The following is a 15,194-nucleotide window of genomic DNA, read 5'->3' as shown; positions in this document are numbered from 1 at the left end:
GGTTTGACCATCCGTTTACCACCTGGAAACCTATTCAATAGTTTGTTGATTTGGCCTTTTCTTCTCTCAGACGCCTGGGCACAGCGTTACTTACTCATTCTGTCTAACACAAGGCTATGATCTTATCCAGTATTAGTAAACTCGTTCTTCCTCCTGATCCTTTGCGATTGTCGAGTTAATGGCGATTATTTGGCCGGTACCGGGTCGGCGATGAAGTGTGCCTGCCTGCCTGCCTGCCTGTCTGCCTCCCATATAACCCCTATGATTTGGATGGCCGTTTCTTGGTATTGGTATTGCTCGATGATAACAATGATGATGATGCGAGCTGAAATTGTAGAATAAAATGATTATAGTTGTCGTTGTTGGTATTATTAGATCGAGTTATGTTAAGATAGCTGGATCCTTCAACAGAGTAAAAAACCCGCGTGAATCAGCCAGCTGGCCGCTAGTACCTTCTTGTCAGTGTAATTGCTAGTAATGTTGATCCAATGGGTGGGCTTGGGTTCCTTTTGTTATTGGTAACGAAAGATAATAATCGCGCGTAAAATATATAATTAGAATCACATTTGACTAACGTTCTCCGCGCTCGATTAATTCCCGTTCAGCGAAATGCTCCGCGACGATGCCATGGTGATAACGGCCAATGTAAGCCGTTATTAACACTCGATCGTATGACGCGCACGTCTTAATGGCGTGTAACTATTACGTGATTGTTATAGGTCAATGCGTGCGTATATTGATATATCGAGTCGGGGATAGCAACAATATGATTTTTGCAACGATCGATTGGTAAGCGCTTCTTGGCCTTAGAAACTCTATACTTAGAAAAACTATTCCCTAATTAACGTAAGTACTTTTGCAAGCATCCATAAAATACTATCAAAGCATCCATTTTATGAAAACGCCAAGATAATTACTAGACTTTTCGCACTTTATAAATGTCCTGAGACATGGTAGTCTGTAGCATTCAGTGACTGTGGGGTATCTTTGTGCATATGGCTAGGTCTCTGATAATGAAGCTTGGCCGCCTCTCTCTTCCTGTTTTGTCAAGATGTTGACTCGATCCTTTATGCTGCTGTTTGGCAGGCCTTGCGGCAACAGGTCTTAATAACGGGTCATTTCAAAAACGCTTATAGCAGCACGTACGTACATGGGCGTATTGTGCACATGCGACGTTGCATGCTGACGCTGCATTGACGAGAAAAAAATGAAAACCGAAGTATTCCAGCTATTATTATTATTGTCTAGCTAACGTCCAGTTTGAAATTATTGTTTACCGATAACAACTGAAGGAATTTCCTATTTTACTGGAAATTTAGCATAGTATATTTACTTATATTCCATTATTATATTATTTGGGGAAATCATTGGTGCAATGACACGTTTATCGGGTAATTAGTTCGCGTGCAGTAGCTAGTAGGGGTCGTTTATTCAGAAAAGGCAAAATAATGTGACTCATTGAGGATCGAAAAGTTATTTATAAATGCGTTTGGGAATCGTACGTATAACGAGTGTCGCTTCACGTTGGCCTATTAGATCCTACGAGATTGACGATGTATGAGAAGTTGCCCGAAACGAAATACGCCAAAACGATGGTAAACGGTATTTGCCTGTTTGATTAACATTTCATCTTTTATCACGGATACACAAAGATATGCAGTGAAGACGGTTATCATGAGACTTCAGAAAACACAGATTATACCGTGGGAACTTGATAATAAAAAGAGTAACACAGGCCGAAACCATAGAAGAGGCGGCATGTTACCTACATGTCTATATTTTGTTTCAATACTGACCATTGACCGAAATGCTTAAAGCAATAAACGTTCGGGAACGTGGTAACAGGAAACCCATTCTATTTCAAATCAACGGCATCGAACAGCCTTAGCATTTATCCATATTGTATATACGCCAACTACTAGACGTTATCACTTGCGCCTATCATGCGTACATGCATACATACAAACACGCTGTTATATATATACATGATGAATTCCCTTTGAACGCTCATCTTGATTCAGATGTAATCATTTCACAGAGAAAGAAAAGACTATGTAAAGAATGTAAGCAATGGTTTGTACTTGTCATACAATTCTGTTCGGTTTCTTTTTTATCGATCTGTTGAGAGTCCACAAATCGGCCGCCTTTATTTTTCTCTATTTTAGACCTCGATTGTTTTCGCTTCAGCAAAGCCGGCTGTTCGTCATATTTGCTTCTTCCTTTGCTACTCCCCCCACTACAACTAAAGCTGTTGATCTTACACCATAGATGTAGATACTGTTGCTGATGGCGGACGTGCGGCAAAACAAAAGGGGAAGCGTATCATTGTCAATAATAGAGACAAACGATTCGGCTGAAGCAATGCTCGTCGTCATCAACGCTACCAGCGTCTGCTCCGCACATGTCTACGCTGTCAGAGATCGTCAGAAGTGGCAGCGATATCTGTTGTCAACCTTGATAGTTTCCCGGCTCCCTAATCTGTCCCGTCTTGTTGCCTTTGCGTAGACCCAGTAGCACCCTAAACACTAAATGGTGATTTTACGCGGCAGCGGTACCGGCGGAGTGCAACCATTGAAAAACGGCCATTTACTCCCATAGATCCCTTTCTATGATGCTCTAAATTTAGTCGTCCGATTCGGTCCCTCTTCGGGCTTGGCCTAAGCTGATCCGATCAAGCAACCTGCTTGAAGAAAAAGCCTGTAGATGATTGGGAAAAATGTCGCCTCTTCCCGCCGCCTTCTTGCGTCGCCTTCACGTTATCGGCAACAGTGTCGATTTGGTGGCTATGTGTATACGATAACTGAACGGGAACGAAGTAATTGCTGTGGAAAACTACTATATCTAGAATAATTCTCGAGTACACCTGTCCTTAGCTGCATCACTATAATCACTGGTGTTCATAGGTACCACCGACCTAAAAGGGCCGGGAAAGATCTCTCGTTTGTGAGGGTCAATGAAGGCGAATAATGGTGTAAAATTTTTGTGTGCCTCTTTGGAGATGTTTATAGAAACTTGGAAATGCGGGTTGCCGTTCAGTTTAACTTTACAATAGTTAAACTGCTGTCTACATTTGCGGTATGACAAAAGAATTACCTTCACATAATCCTGTCTGTCAATAGACAGGTAGACAATGGTTTTTTTACCGGGCAGTGAGTCTAGGAAGCCGTGATTGAACTGTTTTTAATTCAGTCTCGAAAAACGTGTTTTGAGGTAAGTTGTTACTTCAATTATATTTATCCCGCTTAACCGATTTACCGCTTTATTAATTCATTTTAATCGTCAAATCGAAATCTTTTCATCATTTTATATAATTTATTTTATAGTCGAGACTTTCTTCATTAAAAAATAGCCTTCGTTGGATGTTATTGACATATGTGTGTCCTATTACTCTATTGCTAACCATGAAGCGTTGGCCTCTTTAACGATTAGCGATTGTTAGTAGACGACCGATTTCTTCGCGTCGTGGGAGTTGCCTTTTGGGCCCATAGAAGCCCAGGAGAGTTTGTAAAAGGAAGGGATTAATACATTAGCTTTAGGATTGTGTCCCTACGATCGATGCTGGTTTACGAAAGCGGAATGATGGTTCGCAGCCCGGAGTGGCCATTGAGCCTTCCAAACGGACATCACACGAGTGAAACGCTTGAAGTTTCCAAGAATTAGAAAGTTTTAACATTATATGACGGGGGTTGAACTATTACTACTGGTAAATCGAATTTGAACGATCAGCTGTTATAATGTTTGTGAAGTGTGTAGTTAGCACTGAACAACTTCCCATTTCCAATGTTATCGTAAGTACAAGCTGTTTTCGGCTGTTTTCGGTAGAAGAATGTTGGTAACAATGCGATCACCGTAAGCCCTTTTATTTAATAGCGAGCGGGCAGAGGTACGCATTAAGCGGAGCAGTAGAACATCGTGTACGTGGCTAAATCCCTGAAACTTAGCATGTGTCAATGGACAGATCCGTTGTTAAACAGTGTAAGCAACGAAAGGACCAATAGAGCAAATCACCTTTCACAAAGATGCTGTTTTCCGTTTTTTCAAGGTACAATGTTGTACCCGGTATTATAGTGATTGATAAAGGTTGCATGGGATATAGCGGAGGGTACGTCGCTTGCAGAATAATGTACACTTATGCAGGCAAAGCAGCCATGTGATTTCTAATAGGTTCACCTGAAAATGACAGCCAGCTGTTCCCAGATAGCAGCAGAACTTGAATCAAGATAGAACCAAATGTGATGGAAAAATTACCATTAAAAGGACGTAACTTCACTAAAACTGCTATTTAGTAACGCTTGACTGTGGAACTGAGTAGAAACTGAAAGGTAGAGGCCTATGATTAAGGCGCAACTATCTATAGCATTGCAAGAACAGAAACTTGGACGGATAATTCGGCAAAAAGCTAACCTCAATGTTGGACTTCGAGTTCCCTCTGATCGTTGCTCTGCTGGAATTTGAGCTTACACGGCATAAGACGCCGTTTCTGCGTTATTATCAGTACAGCAAAAATCCTCGGACAGTTTAGATAAAGAAAAAAAAAAAAGCTAAAAAACTATCGGAAAAATAAATTCTGTAACTTTTTCAAGTTGTCGAGATATTCTTACCTCACGTTGTATACGTATTCTGCGTGCAGCATAGAAGCGTTACCTGGAAATGTTTGGCCGAATGCTGCTTATAATCATCACAGTAATAGTACAACGTCTCCTATATTTAAGGAGTTAAAAAATATTTAATGGTGATTAGTAATTATATTTAAGTATTAGTGGACAATATGGTACTATTTAGCTGTGCATATGTGCATTACCATAGATGATATGTAGTTATACGCATTCCCGTGCTAGACAATCATCGTGGCAAGATCGGGTCTGTAGTGTTATGGGCTCTGGTCACTAGTGGACCGGGTCAACCACTAATTGCTAACTATCGGCCGATTGATACTACATAAATACGCGTAATGAAGTTGGTCCTAGGAGAAATGCAAAGAACCTCTATTGACTCGGGATTGCCAACTAGAGTACACTGTGAAGTATTAACACGCCTCTTTGAGCGAAATGGGGCAATTTATCTTAAACAAAATGAATGCTAAGTTTCTATCTTTTTACATTTTGATTGCACGAACGACGCGTCGTACCGGGCAGCGCGATAGGCAAGGGTCCTGACTACCAGTCATTTAATAGATATTCGAAATTAAGGTCGTTCTGGCGAATTGCCGAACATTATTTGTCAATCGGGTTAGCGAGTGTAGGTTTTTCATTGGTTGTACGTGCTTCGTCTAGTAAAAGCAATATGGCTACGATATATGCTATCATAAAATAAATAATCTAACTAAAACTAGTTGTTATGAATGAATATAGGAAAATACAGGTTAGAAATGAAATCAAGCTAGCGTATCAACGTGCCTTACCTCATCGTAAATGAAAGAAGGTCATTTGGTCGTTATGCCTTCCACGCTTATAAGAATAATTTTGAAGGGCCCTACTCAAGTACTCAAGGTAGGCGGTAATAGTCATGTGTAGACAATAAACATCTGCTATAATATCATACAAGTATCATATAAGACGACTTTTTTTTAAACAAACAGCATATCTGAGAATTCTTTTTCTAAACAATAAAAATGTTTATTATTATTAAGATCCTTTCTTAATTTAGAGGTTATTACCTAGTTTCGTTTTGTCGGTCTTGCGCCGTCCGATCGGTCGCGTCTGCTATCGTTTTCTGCGCCAAGCAGCTACAAGCCGACAGGGAACAAATGGCCTAGTTTTGATTAGCGCGATGCCGACCGATGAAGGAAAAGGGAAAGGATCTGGCAAAGTATTCAACTGCGAAGAATTGCAGAAGGCACGCCTCGACCGCGAACGGTAGTGATGCATCAGTCCACTGCGTAGTTCTGCTATCGTTGGTGCCAGTTAGGGCGCTTCGGAGCGTTCCAGCGGCCGCCACATGGATGGCTTGTCGTTCTTCTATCGAATCGAGCATTATCGGTTATATAACGAAGAGGATTTTGCTCTCAGCTCTGTCATAGCTAATGTTGTCGGCACGTACTGCCTCCAAGTTACTCTTATTGTTACTGGGGTGTCCACTTCCTTTCTGAAACGTGTATCTGAATTTGTTGCTGTTTCACCCCACATCGGCTAAGCTCATGCCATTACGACACTAAGACGATCAACTCCTTCGTAATAAAATTATAGTGAATTCTGGCGATTAGGTCTAAGTTTATCGACAGCACATACAGATGTTCGGAACAATATGGTCTCTGTAGCAATGACCAAAATGGTTCTGTGCACTAACTACGGTACTAACACAGAATTTTATAAACCGCAGGACTATAAAGTTCCAGTAAGTCCGTCCTATAGTCCAAGTTTGATAAATCCACCTGTAATAGTTTAGCCGCATTGTTATTCATATATTTCTGCAGGTTTACCGTTTTTGTGCTTTATTATTACAAGTTAGCTCTAACTTGTTAGAGCATGTTTGAGTAAGCTTCGAAAGGATTTCAATAATAAAATTACCGACCGCTAACTTCTAATTTTATTATCCGAGAGATAACCACTTATATTTTTTCCTCTCGTTCTCTCTCTTTAATTTCAGCAAACACACGGCGACTGTTTCGATGGTCGCTCATCTACCTCTTATTGGGGGTATTTTGCAGCACATCTGAAGTAGCTGCGAGTCCACTGAGGAGACAAACCGAAGGTAAGCAGAATAAACATAACTTAATAAACAGTTCCAAGTTTCCGACAGAACAATCACCAACCTATACTAAATCAACGATACTAATACATGTATATGTATGCCGAGCCGCGACGGATAAATACAATCATTAGACCTTATCGAGCTTCTAGGTAGAATGTAAATTTACAGTTACTCAACGTATGATCAATAGACACGCAATAATAACTAGATTCAATGATTTTTTTTGTTTATTGGTTAAATTTAATGACTTGCGCGATTCCTGACTGAGCATTGCTGCTTCCCATTCGATCGATACGTTCGGCTGAATTACGTAACGTTCAACAAACAAAAAAAAAAAAAGCTGGAAGGCGGATTCATTTTCGCTGTAGTAAACAGAAGGCATGTTTTTGAGTAGAAATACATTGTCTTCGATGAAATTCAGGCGGCGCTAAATGTTAGTAGGAACTCCGTGTTTCAGTCGAATCTGAACTGATATTTACGAGCGGAAGTGGAACGAGCCAAAAACAATCGGATGAACAATACGTTTTTCTTTGTCTTTGTTTTTTTTTTTACTGCAGAATTTACAGCAGCAGACGTAAATGATTCACAGCTCCCGTCAAGTAAGTAGCCTGAGGCCGTACTATGTATTATTTCTACTTTATTTAATCGCTACCTGCCGTTGCTCATCATCAGAACTCGTATGCTGATGAACTCTATGTGCTGTGTGCCAGAACATTGTCCTGTTATGAATCTCTCTTGTCGTACCATCAATGAAAAGAACCACTACGAGCAAAAAGCATTTCCTTAGATGGATGCTCATACGCTCGGATTTTCTAATATGTGTCACCTACTATCTTATAAGACTAACCGCTTGTATATGCCAATCGTGACATTTGTTTCTACGCGTATCGGTCTTCGCTATACGTCCATTGTTGTTATCTTCGTTTTTGTACAATTCTATTAGATATTATCGCTGTTTGACTTGTCTTATCATTCGCTTTAGTTTTATTTCTTCGATCGCTCCTCCCTAAGTTTCCTAACCGTTTCTTGTCTAGAAACGAGTAACCCTACTGTCGCCTCTGTGCATGTGTGCCCCTTTTTGCTGCCTACACGAGTTACAATTTTATGAACGCGGTGCCCGAGCAAACAATCTTCCTCGTCTCGATCCATGCTACATGCCATAACCGAACATATCTAAATGTCGTTATGGATAAGAGCAACACAGTGCGGCGACTTGCACGTTGAGTCTTCATTTCAAATCAGCTTATCTTTAATGTATAAATCGTAAGTGATTGGCTCGACAGAACGACATTATTAAAGTCTAATGCTTCTTGTTCTCGTGTTATCTAAACCCGATATCGGCGCTCGTCACTATTCAGCGACGTCTTGTTCGGAGCCTTCAATTCGTTGGTATAAATATATTAAATACTGATAATTAGTTCGTGCTAGACATACTGCGCTGTCTCGTTAAGTCGTATAAATCTGATAGAACAGAACCAATAGACAAACGTATGATTGTTTTAAAACAAATGAAGTTACCGATCCAACGCACTATACGTGGAGATGCTAGGTTTGCTATGTATGGACGTACGTGTTTCTCCACTAACCTTTGAGCAATTAATGAAGTAGCATTATCGAGGATGCATCCGGAGTGATATCAATGGACGACGGGGGCAAAGACCTCCTTGGTCGAACGTCAAAAAAACATCGTAGCAGCCTGCATTACTACACAGGCAGGCAAGAAGGCATGACAAGCTTGTTGCCAATGTTAATGCACCCTTGACAACGGCGCTCCACAGCGACTCTCACTGCCCTGTGTCCTTCTTTTTTTTTCTCTTTGTTCAACCAACTCCTTGTGTGTGCAGAACGGAACGTCAAACGTGGAATCCTGCGTCTTTAGTATCTAATACATGTAAACCTGTGTGGGCATGGTCTATCAAATACTTCATTTGTATCTGCGAACTCAGGGTTGTTCAACTAAAGATACGCCGCTTAAATCATTATTACGGCGAGAAATCGTCAGAGGGATTGTCTCAGGGAAATGTCCAGTTCATCTACGAAGTGAAGGAATTTAGCTCTATAGTATAACTGACAATTCAACGGCTTATACGTGCGCAGCAAGTAGATTGCGTACAACGCATGGTGTTTATCTACCTACCCATCGAAATAGTATCTTATAGGTGGCTTGCAAACTCGATGTGCGAGTTTATGAAGCCCCTCCGGTTCCACTATTACTCGTGGCCATCGCTTTTCGATTAGACGCCCCTCTTCTCTCCCTCTTTCTGCAGTGACCAAGAGCTTGATTGTGCGTGCCTTCCAGGGGGTAAGGCTCGATTTTCTTTCACTCTTCCTGCTGCTATCCGTCCTACTCCCGTTTCTGCTGCAGCCGCCGCCGCTAGCGCGTTCTTCCTCCCATCTCATTTAAGTATCCACGACGGATCCATCTGCATGCATCGGGCCTTCCGATTGCTCAGCGAACTCAATGCGGCGCTGTCCCTGACTTCGTGCCGAACATGTCCCGTTAGCTTTGGCTAAGGAAATGGGCTTTTGCCGTCGTTAGAGATCCACAGACTGGGAACAGCCACGTAACAGAGGGAGGAGAACGACAGCATCGGCATGCAGATAGTCCGGCTTTTACAGTGAGTGCATCGAGGGTTTTTGGATGGCAAGGAGCGCTTGTTATGAACGTGAGCCGAGCAAGCAAGCAGATGGAGCTGGAAGGCGAGCGCCCGGCCACCTCTGACGGGCCGATCGATAATAGCATAGTTCGGCTAACAGAAGTATATAGGCCATTTAGTTCGATAATTGAGGTCCATTGGGAGGGACACTCGGGGAGAATTGTCTGGAGGGGAAGGGACAGGTGAAGGGGAGGGGGTAGAAACAACGGAATATGTTAGGCTAGGCGCGTCCATCGGCTTACGGCATTAGATATTTGCAACTACGGCAACACAGAATGGGCAAATGTGTATAGGATAAGTAGGCAGCTATCTGATCATTTTTAATTAATAATAATAGTTGTTTGATATGCGCAGTCCTCCGTTTTAATCAGTACTACTGGCGCAAGACTATACGCAAATGCGTCTCTCTGTTTACCAACTAGAGCTATTTCAGCTATATTTGAATTTTTGAAAAGACGTATCAGTTCTATCCAGTACTATCTATCGCCTAGTATCTGTGTCAAAAATGACCCTAGATGAGCTAAGCCTAGATTCTCATGCTGTTAGTATAGTGTATATATATATATATATATATATATATATATATATATATATATATATAAAGCATGTTGTCAACGAAGTAAACGAAGAAAGTGGCGAAAATGTAGATAAACCTTGACAATAAATTCATGGAGATCGGCAGGATGAACATAGCATCACAGTTGATACATTCGTACATAGTTCGCTACGAGTATCCTTGTTTTCTACGTATTTTCAATTGTCAGGATGCGCCTTTAGAAGTCTGGGCGAACACACTATTGATCAGGCATTGCTACAGGGTTAGTTAGTAAATTTATATAATAATCTCCTGCCGTGCAGCTGAGTTATAAATAATCGATAAAGGTTGTGTGCGACGGATTCAGATTGATCGAATATAATTATCTTTGCCTTATTGAAAAATATTAGCCCGTATGGATAACTGCTAGTTGGGTAGTTGGCCATCGAATCCTATAATGCAACTTAGCCAGAACAAATGTCGGACTTAACAACTCAAGTCCGATCCGGGCCGGACGAACATGGTCGAAGATGTCCTGTATACTGAGCTATTAGATACTGTATCGGCGAGTGCAGTGTTCATTTAGGAACCGTTCAGTGTCTTAAAAAGGTCAGTTAAAGGGTGAATGTAGAGGTTTGACTAGCCACTATCTTCATGCTGCTGCGTCCACCTGTACCGTACTATTATTATCAGGTATTTAGAAATTTTGTCAATACTAAAAAAACTCGATCAAAATTCACATTAAAATGCTGTAAAAAAAGAAACACCATTTGACCTATTTCATAGTGTAATAAAAATAATTAAGCATAAAAGCCCACAAACGTGAAGGAAATGGAGCGTTTTGACAAATTACGCTCGAGAACAAATCGCGCCCCAATTGAGACGTCTCTATGGATCGCCATATGTATCAAAAGAGCATATGCTGCTTTGAAAGTACAGGCACGGATACTTTGGAGCTCGTGCTAGCACTAATTATGGAGTCTGACCTATTGGTTAACAGCTGCTGAGGCATACTACAAACCTGCAATCAAATGGCATATACTTTTGGTATTGAAATTTCTCTTGAGTCTAGGCACACTCGAGTGTAGTATCGCGTTGTAAGAAGTTAGGCTGATCAGCTGATTCAAATCAAAAGTTCGTTCAGCTGAGAATCGGTTTGAAGAACAGGTCTGTTCATCTATGAAAGACATAATGGTGTCCCGCTGATCGTCAATACCTAATTAATACCTCTAAGACAATACCTGTGAAAAAATCAGGGCTGATATATATTTTCATCTATTCCAGTGTCTAACTTCATGTATATTTACGAAAATATTTTAAACAATAACCCTTTAAAGATCTGTATAACGAAAATACTAATTCGCTACCATTCGTGCGCATAGCTTCAAAGTAATATTCAAGTAGAGTTTTGTTATCAAGACCATGTCCTGACCCTCCAATAATCAGTGCCCGGAAAACTTCTTAAAGCTAACCTTGCTGATAGGAAAGGGTTTCTTGTCACTTATTCCGGAAAAGTCCTTAGCACTAACGTTTGACGAAAAGAAAAAGGATATTGTCTCATAATAATGCTCAGTTCCTCTCGAAGCTCTTTCACGAAGCTCTTTCACATGATTCGAGTTCCTGTTTCCTTGGCTCATGAGATTAAAAAAAATCATAATATTGTCATAGCCTTTTAAACAGCTTCGTTGCATCGTTTGATTGTAAAATGCAGCAAACTTTAATGTCGCTAATATAGCTTGCGTGTCAGCGGCATCGCCTTTAATTTCCAGATCTTTAGGATTAGCATGTATTGATGGAAGTAATTTAGATTATGAGCCATCGTCAATTTACTGTAGTATTTTTTTTATCGGCCTAGAAGTCGTCCCCAGAACTATTCATGGGCCAGCTATAGGCCTCGTGATCCATGTTCTTTTGAGCGGTAACAATCGTCGAGGGTGAGAGTAAGTAGGCCCTAGCGAGCTTATTGATATCTCCTAAAAACATCACCTGGACGAGCTGACTCATTTCTCCATGTTTTGCTACTGCGCCTGAGTTTCGTATGTATTTGAGGAGAGCATTCTGCACGGCGTATACTAGCATAAAATTGTTTAGCCATTATATGACAATATGTCAAGGCTCCCGATATCATTTGGTCGGTATACTCTAAAATCGTTTTTCGGTGTAGTCTGTCGAAAAGTTTGCTTAAAACACATCGCTAATGGGCAAGAATTGCTGGTTCGGGCCATCTTTTAGCGTACAGACAATGCGGTATGCTTTTGGAAATGTTTGAAAATGCGTCGGCTGATTTAATTTGATATTTACTCTAATACGTTTTTCAAGATCTAACAAGCACTAGGAAAGCTGTATAATCAGACCATTTAAAGCCACTAAAACTCACGCAAATCGATAGAGTTTAGGGTTCTATCGGCATCAAATGCAGTTTTCTTTAGAGTCCTAGTTGTATCTTAACATTGCCGTAGAAGCGGGTACGGGTATGTGTGCGCGTGCATATAGCTTGTGTTCGTACCACAGCTGCAACGGCAGCGTCAATAGCGGTGCCACCCCTTCTGTCGTTATTGCATAGGCACTTACGGGAGGAGTTCGATACCGCCGGAGCTCCGTATAACTATCGCCTGCACCAGAAAATCCTCTGTTTTTCGGAGGCTCTGAGGATCGGCAAAGATGCGGCTTACGGGTACGTGCAGTGCTTGTCGATGACAGCGTAACGGTGCTCAGACAGTAGCGGACGAATGGGTTCGCCCGCCGGGTTAGCGGGTAAGTTGCAACTCGACATCTGCGATTTCGTATTCTTCTTTGCCTGTGGAAGCAAGCAACAGGACGGGACGCCGGATTCTAGAAATATAAGCAGCGGTATAAGGTACATGAGTGCACGATATCAAGACGGGATGTTCGCACGAGGGCTTGAGGATTAAGAAGAGCGTGGCGAACGACAAGAGGAGAGTGTCCATAGAGCCGAGAGTCGGGATCCGAGCTGCCGTGCAGTTGATCCACGGACCAGTAGCTAGCATGAAAGAGGCGGTGTACGCCAAAAATGGAAACGCAGAACACGACCTATGGGGGGAGTCCTGGTTGCACAAGCACAAAAAAGAGGACGAACAGGAAAACAGTCACAGGAGATGCCAGCTAGAAGAGACGAGGGAACAACAGAACCGGCAGGGTGGTAAGCACGAAGGGGGACGAGGATGCAGAGGATGCCACCAAAAGCTGCAAATCTTCGACAGTAAAAAATGGAGAAAGGGATAAAGCAAGCGAAGAGCTTCGTGAATCTCTTCGTGTAAGAAAACTTTACCAGACGATTTAGCGTAGTCAGAGGAGGACCGAAATGATACGAAGTTTGCAGAAATGTGCGAACGGGAAATGGGGATAGATAAAGGTATTAGGGCCGTTGGTCGGCCCGAGACACTAGCAGCACTATGGGGCTAGCTCTATATGAAATGAGTGCGGAAGGTACGTTAGTTGACTCTTGCTCATGATCGTACGCCATGCGTTAGTGTAACGCAAGATCTGGCAACTGCAATAGGTACATTACTTTCTCGTCATGTTTACTACTTAGTACAATATCTAATAATTTCATTAGCAGTTGCTAGGGAATCAGCTTCACAGTCGTGACGCTAACCTGTTGAACTATACGGTGTCATTTATTTGATATTCTGAATGCATCTAAATATTTTCAGTGCAGTCTTCCTACCACGAATTTTTAGACCTAGTAGATTTCATGGATACATTCGTTTAAACGTGATAAATAATACATCGAAGTTATCAAAGAAGTTTCTACGTTCTTCTAAAACTTTTAGTCTCTGGTAACATATGTAAGCTTAACCGATGCAAACTGCTCTCAAATATGGTATACATACAAGTACATAGTAAGTTTACATAATCTCCCTCATTTCCATCTCTGCGGGTTTATTTCGACTTCCATTTTCTTGTTTGTTTTTCTAACGGTGTGTGTGTGACTTCTTTTATGACTTCAGCTGCATGGTAAGGCGAACTGAAGCGACGGGTTGTTGGGGAGCGCTGCAACCTACGTACATTGTATAAGGCTACTTCAGCTTGGCAACTAAAAGGCAGTTCTTTTATGGTGCTAACTCCGCGGGGCTCAGTCGAGTGACTCAAGGGGAAAAGAGTTTACAGGGTTGAGAAGACATATGCTTATTTGGTTGCATACTGGATGTCTGATGTATGATTTTGCAATGTTCTGCGCACAGAGTATCGCGTCGCGTTGCGGTAGGAGTAGGCCTAGAGACGTACAGGTTTGTACCGAACCAAGGGGTGTAATCTCCAGAGGTTTTGGCGGGTGCTTTGGCTCCTCGACAAAAAAACTATGAGAGATCGACGTCATCGACGAACAGTAGAGGGCTCCAACCAGTCATTGGTCAGCAACTCAACCTAATTATTGTCATTATATAAAGTCGTGGATAAGAATCATATTAACTCGTGGACTCGGCTTAGCCATGCTGGGCTTCGAAATGAAGGTTGTTACTTAGTTAGAATAGAATATGCTCTCGGCGATGAGGCTGCGGGTCTTCTGCAGTCAAAGAAAAAATAGCTATGTCTGATGGAGTAACTCCTTGGCGGTAACTGGGCCTTAGTTTCTGCCTTGGTCCTTTTCCTAGGCCGCCTGGGTGGATTTAGGATTGTATTCTGCGTATAAACGGTGCAGAACCTCTGGGCAACTGCCAAACAAAGATTCCTAATGAATGTTAAAAAGGTTTCGGCGAGAAATGCAAAAGCGGCTTGGGCGGCGGTAAGGATTAGTACAGTTGGTAGTGGCATTGATGGGTCCGGGGACCTTCTTGGCCAGTACTTTCCCTGTGGTTACTCTACGCCGCTCGACTGGGTCGGCTGTTTTCTTTTAATTTTGAGATTAGCGGTTGGTGCTACTCCTACTGTCAGTGAATTTTATACTGGAACCCATTTTCCCCTCAGGCAAGTCTCCTTGCACAACTAACCCGGCCGTTCTCCGTTAGTTCTCTTGGTCATGACGCTTTTCGCAGATTTCCTCAGATGATGAGCTCGAGCTGGCCGTTGCGGTCGCCGCAGATTTTCGTTTTGTGGGTTTTTCGCTCTAATTTGGACTGTGCACTGCAGCCTTTTATTTCTTTTTCTTGCTCTTCCATTTTCATTTGGGCTTTGTTACGCGCCTGAGAAAAGTGTCTAGTGTTTTATGTAATATACATGGTGCAATCGTGCTGCTCGCTATCGGTGCTGTCGTTTTGCTCTTTTTCACAGCAGTGTCCAGCGCTGGCACGTACAGCTGTGATGATACGTGTACTAATGGTACGGCACGTTATCAATACGGCGGGACAAGAATA

General features: G+C 42.0%; 1 protein-coding gene across 12 annotated transcripts in view; it reads left to right on the top strand.

The window, feature by feature from the left end:
- The window catches only part of Lar (tyrosine-protein phosphatase Lar), a 165,782-nt gene that overhangs the window by 119,866 nt on the left and 30,722 nt on the right, over window positions 1-15,194 (top strand). For 11 of the 12 annotated variants that reach the window (XM_022789699.2, XM_022789700.2, XM_022789696.2 and 8 more), the window contains 2 exons: window positions 6,586-6,690; window positions 7,248-7,289. In XM_022789699.2, the coding sequence (XP_022645434.1) occupies window positions 6,586-6,690; window positions 7,248-7,289 (147 nt within the window). The remainder of the gene's footprint in view (window positions 1-6,585; window positions 6,691-7,247; window positions 7,290-15,194) is intronic. The other variant, XM_022789698.2, reaches the window with a different exon arrangement.

The sequence above is a fragment of the Varroa destructor genome, unplaced genomic scaffold (assembly GCF_002443255.2).
Source record: "Varroa destructor unplaced genomic scaffold, Vdes_3.0 BEIS01000002.1, whole genome shotgun sequence".
Classification (NCBI taxonomy): domain Eukaryota; kingdom Metazoa; phylum Arthropoda; class Arachnida; order Mesostigmata; family Varroidae; genus Varroa; species Varroa destructor.
Note: the sequence above shows the minus strand (reverse complement) of the source record. Positions and strands in the feature narration are given on the sequence as shown.